The sequence below is a fragment of the Mastigoproctus giganteus genome, chromosome 2 (genome assembly GCF_048544385.1).
Source record: "Mastigoproctus giganteus isolate SK-2022 chromosome 2, ASM4854438v1, whole genome shotgun sequence".
Lineage (NCBI taxonomy): Eukaryota > Metazoa > Arthropoda > Arachnida > Uropygi > Thelyphonidae > Mastigoproctus > Mastigoproctus giganteus.
This window is the reverse complement of record NC_143576.1, coordinates 45,763,754-45,782,391: the sequence shown is the minus strand read 5'-3', so window position 1 is coordinate 45,782,391 and position 18,638 is coordinate 45,763,754. Positions and strand designations below refer to the sequence as shown.

General features: G+C 37.9%; 1 protein-coding gene across 4 annotated transcripts in view; it reads right to left on the bottom strand.

Annotated features, from left to right (window-relative positions):
* Positions 1–18,638, bottom strand: part of FAM21 (Family with sequence similarity 21) — a 1,354,861-nt gene that overhangs the window by 1,015,455 nt on the left and 320,768 nt on the right. For all 4 annotated transcript variants that reach the window (XM_090388854.1, XM_090388862.1, XM_090388870.1 and 1 more), the window contains exon 6: positions 2,120–2,293. In XM_090388854.1, coding sequence (XP_090244980.1) covers positions 2,120–2,293 — 174 coding nt within the window. The remainder of the gene's footprint in view (positions 1–2,119; positions 2,294–18,638) is intronic.

The window sequence follows — 18,638 nt, the reverse complement described above, 5'->3', positions numbered from 1 at the left end:
TGTGGGATATTTTGCTCTGTCTTGATTTTCCGTATTTTTTTATCTTTCCACCACCGGCATGACCTGGAATAGGCAGGAAGTCCACCTCCACACCAGCACAACCAGGAGAACTACAACGTGCCATCTGAGAGTTACCATATTTTTGACATCTAAAATATCATGTCAGATATGTGTAACCTTATGAGACAGTTCAAATATCCTGCCTTGATGGAAGTAGACAGTTTAGCCATGTTAAATGTGAGGATAAGAACTCTAGTGGGAACTAGTTTTCACACCTTACACATGAATATTCTCATAAGAGCTGTCATCCCTTGATCTGTCAGTTCAGTATATATCACCCCTTCAGATATTTCAAGGGGATCCCACTCAGCAACTATGCCATGTGATGTATTGAATGTTCTGGGCAGTGTTTCTTTAATTGGAATGCCTCCAAGAGAAGTTGCTTGGAGTAGCAATTCTGAATGCTGAACTGACGACGTTTCTACTAAAAGGTCACCCAATCTAAGTCATTTTACCGACTTTGGCTGCCAACTCGTCAAGACCCTTATGAATGAAGAAGAAAGACATTTTACCAATTTCCTTTTTTCCCAATAAAATGCATAAGAAAACAGGGTACAGGAGTTGGCCAAGATTCTGTTCAGTGTTTCTTTTTGTTAATGCCATTTTATTCATCAGCTAGAAGAATGGAGGAAATAGAAACATTTTAATTACTCATAGAAAAATAGTTAATAAAATTCAATATCTTTAAGGCTCTCTACCCACCCACAAACTAGCAGGTAGTAAATTAGCAAGTGGGATGCCACAATTATCTAGATACTATACCCATATGGTATCTAGGTCTTGATTCTATCCCAAGCCCAAAAGGAAGGAGACATATTGAAATACAGCTGACCCTAGTAAGCACTTGCCAGCCGACTGATCCTGAACAGGCTGACACTAGACCTCCTATCTTGGCCAAAACAGGAAACAAAGCAGTTTATTAAAGTTGGGCCCCTCAACTACCAGGCTTCACCTATCTGGCAAGTCCATGGGTCACAGTCCAGCTTCCCTGTGAGGGATTTCGTTAGACTACTTCATACTGTCTGTAAATTATTGTCTCCATCTCCCCTTCTCACTTGGCTTTGGCATTGCCAAATGCCATTAGTGAAGGCATTCAAGAGCAGGTGTAGGTAAAGGTCTCCTCCACAATTACTGATGAGGGGGACCTCCTAGGAATGCTGCTGATCCTCCAGATAAATGAGATAAATGGGGATATATCTCTGTCCCCCCAAGCATTACCCTTATCTCCTCAATGATATTTGAAACAAAGACCCTTACACTACACTTGATTTTTTTTTTATATATATATATAATATCAGTTGTCCTGACCACCAGTACGAATTCCTAGTTAGAATAACTAATTATTGACTACTCTCCTGACTGAGTGTTCTTTATTAATTATCCTGCCACATCCCTTGAAGTTATTCTTGAAACCTGCATGTGTTATTTTGATCTATATAATCAGACAAACATGTTTATGTATTGTAATCATGTATATCATCATAAATATGTATTCAGCTTAACATGTATATGTATTGCTCCTCTACTCAACCATTCCTTTTCCTTCCCCTAATCTGGGGGGGGGGGAAGATGGTGAGTAGAGCAGCAATACATATACATGCTATCATCAGTATCATTGAGCTCAATGGCTTCCTTAATGATACTGACAAAGATCCTTGAGCCACCTTCATTAAAATGTATTTATTCTGCCTACTCAGATGGGTCATGCTGATAAAAAATATCCCTCTGGATGCCATGCAGATCCTCTCAGGTACTGAGTTAACTCCCAAGGCTTCCCTTCTATTGTTTCCAGACAGCACTGCAGATACAAATGCATACATAACTTCATGGGTATGTGAAAAGAATTCTGAAATTACAAATAAAAATTAAAGAATTTGTTAAGGTGTAGTGCTTCCCTCTATGTATAAAATGCTAAATAAAAATATCAAAAAGATTAATGTGCAATGCTTCCCCCCTATATGTAAAGAGGAAGCACATATCAAAAGTATAGAGTGCAGTGCTTCCCCTGTTTGTAAAATACAAAATATCAAAAGTATATTAATTTATACACAAAACTAACCTTTGGCTCAAGAATATTTCTAGTATGCAACAATTTTCCCTCCTCTTCATCTTCACTATCTGATTCTTGTTGAATTTCAACTGGATAAAATGCAGTATCTAAGATTTCTAAGCCCAGACTTAAAGCCTCTTTCATTTTAGGGATCAGTTCTGCTTCCCGTTGTTCCTTTGTTTTCTAAAGATATATTGAAACCCTTTTAACAACGATTACTGATGCAAACACAGTTTTAAAATTCTTGAAAAGCAATCCTATGAACTGTGTGTGTGTGTGTGTGTGTGTGTGTGCGCGCGCGCGCGCGTGTGTGTGTTTTAAGATGCCAAAATTAGCACCAAAAAGCAGTATTATATGTAAAAGAAGTGATCTACATCATCATTATATGCAGAAACTTTTACTGATATAATGTTTAAAAACATATCCACCCACCAATGACTTAAGCATACACTATATTCTTGTTAGTAAACTAAGAACCAATTTTTGATAGCAGGAATACAGTATTTTGGTCCACTCCAATTGGGATGAACAGGAACGTTGGCTTGTGTCTAAGTAGGCAAACAAAGCTTTTGCATGGCTATAGCTTCAAACCAATTCACGGCAGTAATGACATAGTGCATTGTCATGCAGAAACAGATAAGCCCCCCACCGCCTCCACAGTGTAGAAAGAGCAGTACTGTACAGAACGTCAATGTACTTCGTGGTATTCATTCCAACAGAAATGTTGATTGGTTGTTTCTTGTGGTTTCCACCACAAGAAACAATCAATGCAGTGACAGCACCACCACAAAACTTCAAAAGTATGTATTGTCAGAAAAGTTTTGCTATACACACACTGGAAAATAACGTTCTTCAGGCACATTCAGCAATGTTCTTCAGGCATGTTCAGGAATGTTCTTCATGACCATCAGATTGGAAAACAGAGTATCACTTCATCACTCCATAACACATCTTCTGAACATTCCATGGGCAAATTACAATGTACCAGGCAATAGTCAAATGTAATAGCCTCTGTAATATAAGATTCTATGTGGTTCCCTACATATGTAGGGAGCTGCATCCCTTCTTCTTACTAATGCTGCTGAAACAGTTTGAAAAGTTTACCAAGGTTATTAGCAATGTCATAGGGGTTACTATTACAATGAACATTCAAGAATATAACTGTAGTTAGAGGAGAAGCTTTACTGCTGAGTTGTTGTTATTTGGTTTTTAGGAGCATTAGAAACTAAGACCATATTGCTCCGGGGATATGCAGTGGTCATTCCCTGACCTTTCCACATCCTCTGTATTTGGTGGTCACAGGCTCGAACCCCAGTCTAATCAAGAAGTGCGTGCTACGCACTGCTGCTCCTGCCCACCTGGCTACGGAGGCGCCTTACTGCTAAGATTCCTGATTTTATTTTAAATCAATTTAACATCTGTGGCTCAAGTAATGGCTAACACAAAGCAGATCCATGCTTTTTTTTAGCATTAGCATTTGCAAGGGCACATGATGCAAGAAAGCAAGCTTATATAGCATCAGCAAAAAAAAAAAAAAAAAAAAAAACCCTTATTTCACCCATCCCCGCGCTCCAAATGTTTGGCAAGTTCTGCCTTGAATCTATTTAAGGCTATCAACTTCTACAACGACAGATGGAAGTTTGTTCCAGCAATAAACTACCCACTGGCTAAAGGCAAACTTCTGCACATCTATCCTACAACTGTCTTTCCTCAATTTGAATTTATGTCCTCTCAGGCAATTATTCTGAGCAAGAGGAAGAATCCCATCAGCATTGAGCATGCTCAAACCAGTCAAGGCTTTATACACCTCAATCAGATCACCTCGCAGGTGCTTAGTCTCCAGACACTGTAATTTGCAAAAATAAGCCTTTCTTCGTAAGAGCAACCCTTTATTCTATTCACTAATCTTGTTGCCTTTCTCGGTACTCATTCCAACAGCTCTACATCCTTCTTAAAATGAGGCCTCCAGACCTGTATACAGTACTCAAGGTTTGGCCTGACCATTGCCTTATACAAGGGGATAATCACTTCCTTATTCCTGCTAGAAAAATTTCTGTATAGGGATTTTTTTTTAGCAACCTTTTGCTTTAGTTTCTTATACTTTATAAGAAAGCTAAAGCAAAAAGTAATAGGGTGTTTATGGAATAAATTCCCAGCTTTGAACTTTTCTCTTTTAGCATTACTGCAGTCTGCATTCCACCACATTTTAGGATAACGACATACTCTAGAAGATGATTTCTGCGCAGCAATTTCGGATGCATTCAGTATTTTCTCTGTGACATAACTCACTATAAAGTCTACTGGAAGAAAGCAAATGGCATTTTCACCAAGTACATGTTTTTGATCCACACTCCCATTGGCATCCTTGAATTGCCATGTAATTCTTTTTTACAGTTTGTGGAAGTATATCAGTTAAAACGTACAGATCGCTGAATAGTAATCACTATTTAAGAGAAATCAGCCAGAACTTTCCAGTCATTTTTGCACATTTTTGTTATTCAGGCTCACTGAGGTATTCCTGCACCTGTGGGCAAAATAAATTACAGTACCCTGTTCCATTTCATGAAGTTTGAAAACTACAAATCAAATGCATTAAAAATTCTGGTGAATTAGATAAAGACTTAAATAAGTGAATGCACACTGCACTACAATTATAGGTATTAATTGTGGAAAACAGTTATTAAAAAACAATTTGATAGACAGCGTGCGTGCAGGATGTTTCAATTAAAATACAGTCTATCTTGTTTTTAAGCAAGGTAGACTTTTAGGATATTTGTCATCTGGACCTTTTTTTTGTCATATTTGGGATGGTATTTTTCAATCTGATATTAAAATTAGAATAAGTATTACTATTTAGGTTTTACAGCTTAAAAATTTAAATTTTGTCTAATCAACTATTTTTTTTTTTTTTTTCCACAATTGAAAACCATCATCTGTGTGCTGCTGAAACAAATATAAACTAACGTTATTTGAAGAAAAAACAAACATGACAATGTTTTGTGATTTTTACTTTTCACTAGGTGTGTTTAGCTGTGTCAAACAGCTAGCCATACAAAGGCGGTTATGTGTCACATCTCGTCTTGCAAATAACAAAAGAATTAACATTCAAGAGGATTATTAAAAGAAAAAAAAAATCTGTGGTGGAAAGTAGCAATTTCATGAAATAGAAGTTGAATGGAAAAAAATGCTGCAAAAAAACAATAAATTAATTATTGGGAAATTAAAAAAAAGGATAAATGAAATAGGAACGGTTACTCTGCTACTTCACTTTGCAGGTTGGCTGTTTGTCATCACAGATCAGTTATCAGTAATGTTCAACAAGATTGTATGACTATTACTATTAATTCCACAAATTAAAAGTAACAAAGTAACTAATAGCAACAATTAGATTCAAATAAATTTAATTTTATAATAAAGCAGCAGATATACACTACACAATTTACATTGCTTATAGGAAGACTGTGGACAATATAGTTTCAAAAGGAAGAAAACATGCTTTAAATGTTATTCATAAACTGAATGCGTCCTCCCCCTACCACAATACAAGCTTGTAACCTACGCAATAAATCAGTATGAAATCTATAGAATAACGTTAACTTCAGCAGCAGGCATTACATATTCTCTTTTAAAGATCATGCAAGAAAATGTGACAATGCAAGAAAACAACCTAATAAAGAATCAGCCAAAAAAATAAAAATAAAGTCAGACCTCTATATAATGAAATCGATCATTCGCCTGAAAACAATTCGTGAAACATAAATTACGTTATAAAGAAATATGACCTTTTCAAAAATGAAAAATACTGCAATTAAACATTCAGAAAAATAGTAAAATATTGGAAATAAATCAGAAACAAGTGGGAATGAATAAATTTTCTAATTTATTCATTCCCACTTATTTATTCATAGCTCCTAATTTATTAATACATACATATTAAGAAATGGGTACTTACATGATGCACACAATATATTAGCACACTTTTAAGAATTATTTCACAATATATATATATATATTTTTTTTTTTTTTTTTTGTACACCGGCTGTACATCAATCATAAAAAATGTTTGCACAAAAACAACTATATTGTGCAAAAAACAACTTGTTTAAACACAACTATATTTTCTGGCACATTTTCCTTACACCAAAGTCCTTGACACAGTTTCAAATGCTGCCAACATTTCATGTTTGGAAGGTTAAATAATGCCCTATTTTCAGCCAACTCATTGTCAATATTGTCACTAGTTCTTTGAATACTCTCCAAAATGTTGGAGTCACTCGGATATTCAGCTACTATGTAGCAGTTCGTCCCATCCCTCTCATCGCTGTTAATTGGAGTTTTAGCAAAACCTGCTTTTGTGAAACAACTCTTAGTCATTGTTTCCGTCACATCTTGACTCCACAATTTTGCCAACTATGATATGCACATTCGCAAATCTATAACAGAATCTATAGATTGGTTGGTTTCTATTCTCAGTATAATTTTTTTTAGTATGAGCCTTCAGTAGTGCATTTTCGAATTCTTGATAACTTAGTCCATTGGCTGCAGTTTATACAAGGTATTCGGAGGGAAGAAAACAAGCTTCACACTTGCAAGTTTCAAAACTACCGAGTGAAGGAGGGCAAGACAGTTGTCAACAACCAACACGATTTTTCTGATTTCTTTTGTCATCTCTTTCTATTGAAATTTAAAATCCACTGTTCAAAAATTTCACTTGTCATCCATCTCTAATGACTTTTCTGCTTTGAAACATCATGGTTGTTTACTTTTGCCTATTACCAAAAGCTTCAGTTTTTCATTAACAGCCGTATTTGCACTAACCAAGACTAATTCTCTCCTTACTATTTTTACCACCTAAACATTCATCACTTTTAAAATTCAGGGTCTTGTCTGGCAAACATTTGAAAAACAGACCTGCTTCATCAATGTTGAATATGTCTTTGGGATCATAATCCTCCATAATTTTTTTCAAAACTGTTTCTTTCCAATAGGTGCAGTCTTCTTTGATTACAACCCCACTTTGACCAGAAATAACTTTTTCGAGTAAGCCATGACGTTTATAAATTTGCCCAGCCAACCAGAATTGGTTTGGAATGTTTTATGTCCCAGAAAAGATGCATACTCCATAGCCTTTTCTTTTATTAATGATCCTGATATCGGCATGTTTTGGTCTCGATTCTCAAACTGTTTGGGTCCCGTTTCCTCAAACAGTTTGAGAATCCAAACACACTGTTTTTCATAATTGTTGGCAAGGATACTCAATTTTAAAGAGGTTTTTTTTTTTTTAATGCCCCCGTTCTACACTATTAACCACTTCCATTTTTTACACTACACTCGGGGATTTACTCTCAGAAATTTTAAGGTTACTTGCACAGTAGATAAAACAAAACTGATTTAGGGACCAGTTGTAGCTATCATGTAAACAGAGACAGGCAAAATTTAGTTAAAGTGTGGATGGCTCATTTCTGAGATGAATTTTCTGGATAAAGGAAAATGACTCTCTCCTAATTCTCTAATAGAGCCAAAGTCCATGGCAAGAATAAGCCTTAATCTTTGTCAATGGCTATGAACACAGCCACTGACCGGCATGACTTCTCAGTACAGTAGAGGCCACTGTATAGGTTTTACGGGCATCACTAAATTGTGGAATGTTTTAGCTCCTAATTCGCAATCTTAAGTTCCCCTTAGCTCTTAAAAGCTAAAGGCTAAATTCTTAATCCTTTTAGCGTTTAATTTGTGCTTTCTAGAGCATCAGCTTTATTGCCTAAAGGGCAGAGGTGCAAACAATGGGTACCCAAGTCTCTTGAAATCAGTTTGTTATATGGAAATTTTCTTCATTATACAGAAACTATTTTCAATATAATGACCAAGAGGAAATCAAAAAAATTTGCTATATGGAAGTTCGTTAAAGAGGTCCAACTATAATAAAAACTTCCCATATCATTTGTCCATCCAATAGTTTGTCTAGTTCTGCCTTGAATTTATTTAAACTAGCCACTTCAAATGACAGCAGATAAAAGTTTGTTCCAACAATCAACTAACTGAGTGAATGCAAATTTTGCAAATCATCAATCCTGCAACCACTGTTCCTGAATTTATGCCCCCTTAAGTGCAAAGTCTAAGTAAGAGGAAGGATTTCATCAGCATTCAGATTACCGAATCCATTCAAAGCCTGAAACACCTCAATGAGAATCTCCCCACATGTGCCTAGTTTCCAGAAGTGAAGCTTTCCCTGGTAAGAAAAGGTAAGCAACCCATCCAAATTGCTCAGAGAACTTCATATTTAACTACACAACTATCCCCAAAATGAATAAAAATTCTTTTTCATTCTGCAGTTTTAATTTTTACATTTTTCATCCTCCTTCACCCTGAGGCTAGTACCATACAGTTGGTACCACCCAGGGTAATGGAGTTTGTAAGTTAATTTGGGACTATTATTAATATAACTCTTTCTCCCTATGGGATTTTTTCTACCCCATGATGAGTACAGGTATTAAGCCCATGGGGGTGGTTGGTTGTGTCTGGTTACTATTATTATTGTTATTACTGTTGATTGAGGAACTCTCTTACTACCCCACAGGTGTTCTGAATCATGGCTTTCTGGAGTTCCATGTAAGTTTCTCAGGGAGGCCTATTGCTCATTACTTGTTTCATATACCACATTTCTTTGACTTTCTGAACTTTTCCTTGTAGATTTTCTGGAGAGTGCTGGTGTTGTGGGAACTGAGAGAGAGATAACCTTTATTACAAAAAGATTGCAGGTTGCCCTTTACAGCCATAAGGCCAGGAGTTCACATAAGGCTGATGAAGTTTTCTGAGGAGTACAGACAGGCAGGCTGCATGGGTAACTCACGGGATACACTGTAGCTAAGAGTGGGGCTCAAGAGTAGCTCAATGATATAAAGGAATTTTATATCATTGAAGATAAGGCAGTAGGGATAAGGAGGTGATTATCCCCTTGTATAAGGCAATGGTTAGGCAAAACTTTGACTACTGCATACAGGTCTGGAGGCCTCATATTTGGAAGGATGTAGGGTTGCTGGAACGGGTACAGTGAAGTGTAACAAGATTGGTGAGTGGAAAAAAGGGTTGCTCTTACCAAGAATGGCTAAATTCTGCAAATTGCAGCATCTAGAGACTAGGCACCTGATTGAGGTGTATAAGGCCTTGAATGGTTTAAGCAAGCTCAATGCTGATGGGGTTCTTTCTCTTGCTCAGATTACGCACCTGAGGGGGCATAAATTCAAACTGAGGAAAGACAGTTGTAGAATAGATGTGCAGAAATTTGCCTTTAGCCAGCAGATGATTGATTGCTGGAACAAACTTCCATCAGTTGTTGTGGAAGTAGACAGCTTAAATAAATTCCTAGACAAACTTTTGGAGTGAATGGATGGGTGAAATGGGAAGGTTGGTTTGGTTTTTTAGGGCACAAACACATTATTATCACTGTATACAAGATTTTACTCATATACATATCTAACGTCAAATGTGGGGAGCTATATTTACCAATTATTTTATTGCTCTGAGAGCGCTGTTTTAATTGGCTGTATTCACAAGATAACATGTCAGGCTTCAAAGCTGAATGACACTGTCTGCATCTCAGATTTTTCTATTCGAACAGAAATTTCGTTAGGCATGACCACGTGAGGCATGACCATGAAAACGATAAGTGTTTGCTTTTTATTTACATAATTGTTATTTTATATTGTACTTAATACGTAGTCTTATAGTTCTAATTACGCTGGTTATTTTTATTTTAATTTATATAAACAGTTTTTGTAGATATACGTAATACTTTATAAAACTGTTAGTCCGTTCCAATCTTGCAGGCATTGTTTATAGTTTATAGTGATAGGGAATTCAAATTTTTAATTGAGGTAGCTAGGTGGCTCTAACGTATAATTATAGAAACAGTAATACGCTTCACTGTTTCTATTAGATAGCGTAGTATTGACATTTAATTTAATTTAATTTATTGATCTTATTAATTTAAAATATCATGCCCCAAACTAGAGCAGCAAAGCAATGGGCACAAAGTGGCAGGAGTGCTGTGACTCGTGGGAGAACTGAGGGGGGCGATTCTCCAACGCATCACAGCCTAAAAAAATGTGCAACTTGTGAAATGTTTGCCGAACTATCTGGAACGGAACATGATATTGCCATGGAGGATGTCTTTGTGTGTGCGCGCGATGTAAGGAGTGTAAGGAAATCAGGCGACAACTCAGCGTTGTTATGGGCCTATATGAGAGTTTGAAGGACAGGGTGGATGCCCTCGAAAGATCTAAATTGAGGGGCCCATCAGGCTCTCAGCTGCCCACATCAATGCCAGAGCTTGCACTTGGTCATCACGCAACACAGCGGCAACCCCCAACGCAGATTGCGCTGGTCCCAAAGGAACTAGTAGTTGTTGGTGACTCTATTGTCAGGGAAACGGGGAACATCCTTTGTAAAAAGGATAGGTGGAACAGGACCAGAGTATGTCTGCCAGGGGCAAAGGTTGATGACGTTGTAGAGCAGATATCATCTTTTAGGGGCACAAAAGGTGATATAGTTGTACACGTTGGCACTAATGATATTAAGAGTAGGAGACCGGCAGAATTACTTAACAAGTACAGGTCACTGTTGAAAGAAAGCCGTGAAATAGGGTTGAATTTGAAAGTGTCTGCAATTCTGCCCAGACACGATAGGAGGGAGTATATGATGGGAGCCTTGTCGATCAATTCGGCCCTGGAAAGATTGTGCAAGGCTCAAGGGATAGAATTTTTTTCAGCCTGGACTGTACTTGTTAACAGGAGAGACTGCTTCTACAGGGATGGGATACACTTAAATAGAAAGGGTGCAAGAATATTTGCTGATGCTATCGAGGCAGTGTTAGGTGGGTCGGAAAACTGATAGCTTGGGGGGATACAAGGACTAATAGTTTAACAGTAGCCATAGGCAGAGGTGAAGGTGATTCTTGCACAACTTCTATTAGAATAAGTAGCGACCTGGAGCGAGGGGTGTTGGGGGTTTCAGGGACGGATGGCAGTCATCGTGAAACAGGTGGGTATATGGGATGTGTTAGAGTAATTAAGAATAAGAATAGGTGCATGTATACTTGCATGTATACCAATGCTAGTAGTATAGTAAATAAATTTGATGAATTTGAAGTGTTGGTCAAGACATCAAAGGCGGATATTGTTGGGATATCAGAGACGTGGTGTCACACAGATATAAGGAATGCCGAACTGGAATTTGGGGAGTACAATGTGTACAGAAAGGATAGACAGGATAGGAAGGGAGGAGGTGTTATGCTGTTAATAAAGAAAAACATAAAATCAAAAGAAGTGCATCCAGTTGATATAGATGAACAGTGCACTGTTGAGTCAGTTTGGTGTGACATAAGCACTGCGAAAGCAAAAATAAGAGTAGGAGTGTGTTATAGGCCTAATGACTTGAATGAGTACGATGAACAATTGTACAGAGAAATAGAGTGGGCTAGTAAATCGGAATGTCTTATAATGGGGGATTTTAACTTCCCAGATATTGACTGGAACTTGTGGGTTGGGCACTCACACAGTAGTCAGACTTTTGTGGATTTATTGGATGATTGTTTTCTGCAGCAGCATGTTCGAGAGGCAACCAGAGAAAGTAATACTCTTGATCTGGTTATCAGCAGTGATCATTCATGTATTAGGAATTTGCAGATAAAAGAACCACTAGGTGGCAGTGATCACAGTGTACTGACGTGGGATTTACTTAAAGATTTAATTACCATCAGGGGTAAAGGAAAGGGTTTTTGCTTCCGTAAAGGCGAGTACAGTGGTCTCCGACAGTTTTTAAATTCTGTACAGTGGGATCAACTGACGATGTTACCAACAGTAAATTCTAAGTGGGAAGCAATCAAGGAATTAATCGTGGATGCTACTAAAAGGTTCATACCTATTAAGAAATATTGTTCAAGGTTTAGGCCTAAATGGTTGTCAAATGAACTAATGAGACTCGTAACAGAGAAGAAAAATGCATGGGATGCATATAAATTATCAAGCGACTCAGAAGCATATGGCAGATATAAGTTAATCTGTAATCAGGTCACAAAGGAGGTTCGGCAGGCGAAGGCAGATTACGAGAAATCCTTGGCAAAAGATGCTAAGAAAAACAGCAAGGATTTCTTTACTTATATAAACTCTAAAAGGAAGGGGATGAATCTGATCAGTCCAATTGACATCGATGGTTCGACTGTTGATGATCCTGCTCAGATAGAAAACAAACTGAATGAGTATTTTGCATCTACATTCACACGTGAAGAATTATTAAGGTTTGAAAATGGCAGAAGGTTATCAAATTGTAGCAAGATACTTAATGATTTTGTAATAACCGAGAGCAAAGTGGAAGAGAAATTGTTGAAGTTAAACGTAAGAAAAGCACCTGGAGTGGATGGGATCTATCCAGTTATATTAAAGGAGACGGCAAAGCAACTAAGCAAACCCTTAGCCATAATTATGAGAGCATCCTTGGACTCAGGGGAGGTTCCCACGGACTGGAGATGTGCAAATGTATCCCCAATTCACAAAGGGGGATCGAAGGGTGACACGAGTAATTACAGACCAGTTAGTTTAACTTCTGTTCCGGGTAAAATAATGGAGTCGCTGGTTAAAGATGCATTGCAGGATCATCTAGACAAGACTGCAGCAATAATTCAGACACAGCGTGGGTTTGTTAAGGGAAAGTCTTGTCTGACAAATTTGATAGGATATTATGATGTGGTTACAAAGGAACTGGATGCGAAAAATAATTTTAATATCATATATTTGGATTTCAGGAAAGCTTTTGACACTGTTGCGCATGGAAGACTATTGTACAAATTGGAGCAGAATGGTATTAAGGGTAAGTTGCTATAATGGATAAAAGGATGGTGAAGTGCTAGAAGACAGAGGGTGGTAATCAATGGGTGCTGCTCTTCTTGGACTAATGTTATTAGTGGAGTCCCACGGGGTTCGGTGTTAGGTCCACTGTTGTTTTGTATATTTATCAATGATATTGATGAAGGTATATCAGGCTTAATGTCGAAGTTTGCAGATGATACAAAGGTTGGCAGGGTTGTTAATGACAGTAATGGCAGTGTGCTACTGCAACAGGATCTAGTTAATTTGGGCAGATGGGCTAAGAAGTGGCAACTGAAGTTTAACCTTGACAAATGCAAAGTACTACATATGGGTAGAAGTAACCCCAGAGAAACATACCAACTGTGTGTCTACTACACTTAAGGTGGTAGAAAATGAAAAAGACCTGGGAGTAATTGTGCAGGCAGATATGAAGTTTTCTGAGCAATGCAGACAGGCTGCCAGGGCAGGTCATGGGGTTTTGTCAATGATATATAGGAATTTTGCTAGCAGGGAAAAGGAGGTGATTATCCCTCTGTATAAGGCAATGGTCAGGCCACGGCTTGAGTACTGCGTACAGGTCTGGAGGCCTCATTTTAGGAAGGATGTAGATTTACTTGAGCGTGTACAGAGAAGGGCAACAAGATTGGTGAGGGGAATGAAGGGATCCTCTTACCAAGAGAGGCTTAAGTTCTGCAAATTGCAGTGGCTGGAGACTAGGCACCTGCGCAGTGATCTGATTGAGGTATATAAGGCCTTGAATGGGTTGAGCACGCTGAATTCTGATGGGATCCTTCCACTTGTTCAGATTACGAATCTAAGGAGGCATAAATTCAAATTAAGAAAAGACAGATGTAGAATAGATGTGCGGAAATTTTCCTTTAGCCAGCGGGTGGTTAATTGCTGGAACAAACTTCCATCTGTCGTTGTGGAAGTTGATAGGTTGAATAAATTTAAGGAGGAACTGGACAGGCATTTGGAGGGAATGGTGTGATTTTTTTTTGGCTGATGCTGCATAAGCTCATACATTTGTTTTCTTGCATCACATGCCACTACTACTACTACGTGACAAGAGGAAAATTAAATTAGAAGTAAATAATCTGTTTTCAGTGCACAAGTAAGAATATCTGAAAACAAATAACAACTTCAAGGACGTTGCTCCTGTGCCCATTCTGAAGCACCCTCCTCTTCGATAAGCTATTCGGCATACTCACCATAAATGTCCAGTCACAAGGACGCTCAAAAATGGCCAAAGGAGGAAAATAGACCAACAGAATTACAAATTGAGAGGACGAACAAGTCGATCATTTCAATTTGCACAACTCATAACAATTTCTTACAAGTTAAATTTTTAGGGTTGAGAAGTAGTTTTTTGTTGTTATTAAATTTCATTAAAAATTTTTGTTTCGTATTTTGACAGAATAAGTCCTTATTCAAAATTAAACTTGCAGTATTTCAACTTTCCTTAAACATACAACTAATTTTTCCTTAGCGCTGATTGAATTTCGAAATTGCGTATTTTTATTTTGTCCTTGAATGTCATCCTTAATTGGATTATATAGGAGATTAAATTCTTCTTTATTCATCTGTAAGTACATCTTGAAATAATTTTCATCTTTAAGTCCTGCAGTAAATGATGGAATTCACCTTTTTCTGTTCTCTTCCAAATGATGTCATGTATCCATTGCGTACTCTGTTTTCTCAGCTATACGAAAAGCACATGCATTTTCTAAATCTTCTTCAAAATGTGAAGAGGAGGATGAACTGTGGCAATTCATTTCACTTCAGCTTTCCTCAAAGAGGATGACACATATACAACGTTACAGGTTGCCAGACGTACCCCTTTTGGAAGTATAATAAAATTTCCAAGATACCCCTTTTTTAACATTTGAAAAAAGCAGAAATCATAAAACACCCTGTTGAGATGATTATTTAGGAAGAAAGAATTAACTGACAATAAAGTTGTTGTTGAAATGCACCCTTAATTAAAGACTCAAATACGACAGTCTATCCTATTTACAAAGAGAGTTGTAGAATATTTATATTATGCTTACTTTGTAACCTTTTACATTCTACTTGACTTTTTATTTCGTTGTAATGGTTTAAGGCTCAGGCAACAAACTTTTTTTATTTAAAATTCCCAATATCAATATTGATTTGCTGCATGAAGAATATGTTCTTTGAAATCATTCCGTAGAAATAATGAGACAAAAGACCTCAAAAATACCACAGATGTTTGGAAAGAAATTTTAAATGCGTACGAAGTACGCAATACAGAAAAAAATATTAATTTTGTTTTTGCTTTGCCTCACTCAAATGCAATGAGTGAGCAAGTATTTAGCTCAATGTTTAACACATGGAAAAAGGATAAAAATAAATTAGACCTAAAGAATGTTGAAGGAGAACTGTTGCAGAAAACCAATCACAATATGTCATGCAAAGAATTTTACGCATTATGTACTAAAAAATGAAAAACTGTTAAAGAAAATTCGCTCAAATGAAAAGTATTGCTAGGTAAATATTTTTGTCTTATAGAGGGGTCTAGTGCAGAACATCTGCAGCTCTTTTAGGATCTCTTGGGCTGACTGCATCAGATCTGAAGATCATATCAGTACGGACCATCTGAGGGACATACAGCTGCTGGGGAGGCTCATCAGCGAATGATGTAGTGTGATGCCCTGTTATGTGGCTTGAATTGTCAGGTATATTCTTTAGTCAAAAATGGCCTTTGTAAATAAAATATGGGAATGTAAAAATAAATTAATTAAAAAAAAAAAAAAAAAATGTGTGTAGCAGAACTGCTCGTACCAGTAGTTGCAGGTGTTATTATTCTTGGGGTTCTCCAGTTGTGGGACTTCCTGATCAACTGTAGTATTTCTTCCTCCCGAATCTCCCATTCTGTCATCTCTTCTATATCCTTGGTTTGGTTCTAGGTCTATCCACGGGGTGCAACCGTTAAGGATAACTTTGCAGCTCCACAGTTTAGACCAGAACCCTTCGAGTGCCTTCTGGTCAGAGGGGGCAGTCTGTTGCCCTCCTTCTCCTGTTGTCCAATGTTCCTTTAGAAGGCTCTCTGGTTTTCATCAAATATCGAGATGTCTGTTTTCCTCTGTGCACTCTCCCTATGTTGGCAGTCTCTTACTGAGGGCAAGGTAGGTGGTAGATGACTTTCATCAACTGGTGAAATTCCACCACTTTGCTTATTGGAGGCTTGAAGTGGTGAAACCCATGTTTAGTCTCTAGAGCAAAGTTTCCAGCACCCCCTCCCCCCATACTTCTCCTTCAACCCATGCACGGTACTAAGTACTATAGGTTTTGATACCTTTCGTGTTTGGGGTTTTCATAAAAAAAAAAAAAAAAGGAGATTCTGCTTGAGAGGTGACTAGGTATTTTTCAATCCTCTGCTTATGGTACTTGTGCTTGCTGTCTTTCTTGAGGACGATCTTCACTTTTCTGATCACCTTCTTACTCCTTACAACAACATGTGTGAATCAGCTGGCCTTCACTCTCAGCTCTTCTACTTTGTGCTGTAGCTATGACTACCAGACTGGTGGTTACTTGTCTTTGCATTTTGCTTTCTGTAGGTGTGTGGTTCTGTTAATCCTGTTGGCTGCTACAGCGACAAAGTAGATGATTGTGCAGATAGTATCTAGTGTTACTGATGCTGAAGGAATCCGATATTATTCACTACTTGATGTGTCTTGCTACAGGATTCTGTTGGGTCTCCGTTTCGGTATGGTGTGGGCCCTTATGGAGCCCATGGCCTAAAATTTGGCGAAGGTACGTTGGCATTCGAGGTGAGCGGACGCGCTTAGACAGGGCTCCTCAGTTAAGTGGTTTACTTTTGGATAGTGCTTTTAAATATTTGATTTATTTAAATATTGTTGGATTATTTTGTTATAGGTTTTCCTGTAACTGTTTGATTTTAATAATATTATAGATATAATTTTTTAAAGTTACTTTCATTGATATTTATTTAATTTTATAATGGTTGTTACGAGATCTGCCTTAAACACGTCACAGGGTATCGTGAGTCACACGGAAATAGCAGATGGCGATTTACGGGTGAGTCATGATTTAATCCGTTGTGGAACCTGTGGAATGTTTTCCAAGGTCGACCTGGTGACTAATCCTACCTCACCTGGGGATTCTTTTCTTTGTGATCGATGTAAGGAGTGCACCGATCTTAAATTACAATTTGGTGCACTGATGGAACAATTTGAGTCCCTGAAAAAACGAGTGCTTGCCCTCGAAAATAATGCTTCTGGGAGCTCGTCAGGGACTCAAAACTCCAGCAATCTACCAAGTGATGCACACCTGATTCGAGCCTCAAAACAGAAAAACCAAGTGCAAACTACCCTGGTTAGAAAGGACATTGTTTTATTAGGAGACTCCATTGTCAGGGAAACGGGGAATATTTTTTGTAATAAAGATAGGTGGAGCAGAACCAGGGTATGTCTGCCAGGAGCAACTATTGATGATGTCACCAACAGACTGTCAGATTTTAAAGTGGGTAAAGAAAATATTATTATTCATGTGGGGACAAACGATATTAAACGTACACGATCTGACGATTTGTTGGAAAAATACAGGACCATGCTGAGGAAATGTCGCGAGCTAGGCCATAATGTCTATGTGTCTGCAATTCTGCCCAGACACGATAGGAGGGATTATATGTTAAGAGCCTTGTGGATTAACTCAAGACTTGAAGGAATCTGCAAGGCTTTAGGGGGTAAATTTCTATCAGCATGGCCCACACTTGTAGGTAGAAGGAATTTGTTTTGTAGAGACGGGATACACTTAAACAAAGGTGGTGCAAAAGTTTTTGCCAGTATTATTGAGGATACCTTAAAGGCTCAGGGAAACTGCTAGTTAGGGGGGGATGTGGGTAATACTGACACGCGTTTATCTGATAATATTGGTCAATGTAACTCTTGCACATACCTTAAGAGTTCTTATCTGTTACCCCAACTGGACGTATTATCTAGATGTTCTGGGGGCAAAGACGTTTCACGTGAGCAGGTAGTTAATATCAGGGAAGAGAGCCTAAAAAACTTCAAGGGTTGTGTTAGGGTTGTTAAATATACAAGAACAGTAAATCTTAATTGTTTATACAGTAACGTTAGAAGTGTCGTCAATAAAATGAGCGAATTCGAACTGCTGGTTAAAACAAGTAACGCGGACATAATAGGGCTTACAGAGACGTGGTGCCACCCGGAAATTGGGGATGATGAGTTTCAGTACGGCTTGTATAATGTATTTAGGAAGGATAGGTTAGATAGAAGGGGTGGTGGGGTAATGCTTCTTATCAGAAGCAGCCTGAGTGCGACGATAGCTTTCCCGGATTCAGACGTTTCACATGCTAGTATAGAGTCTGTATGGTGTGAGATAGTTGGAAACAAAGGTACAATGCGAGTAGGCGTAATCTACAGACCAGGTGATTGTGAAGACTATGACAAAAGCCTCTACATGCAAATGGAATGGGCAAGTAAGCGTCAATGCCTTATTATGGGTGATTTCAATTTGCCTCTAATTGATTGGAGTAAATGGGAAGGAAACTCGACATGGGGAACAAAATTTTTAAATCAACTTGATGACTGTTATTTGTATCAACATGTCAGGGAAAGTACTAGAGAAAAGAATATCCTAGACCTCATCATCACACATGA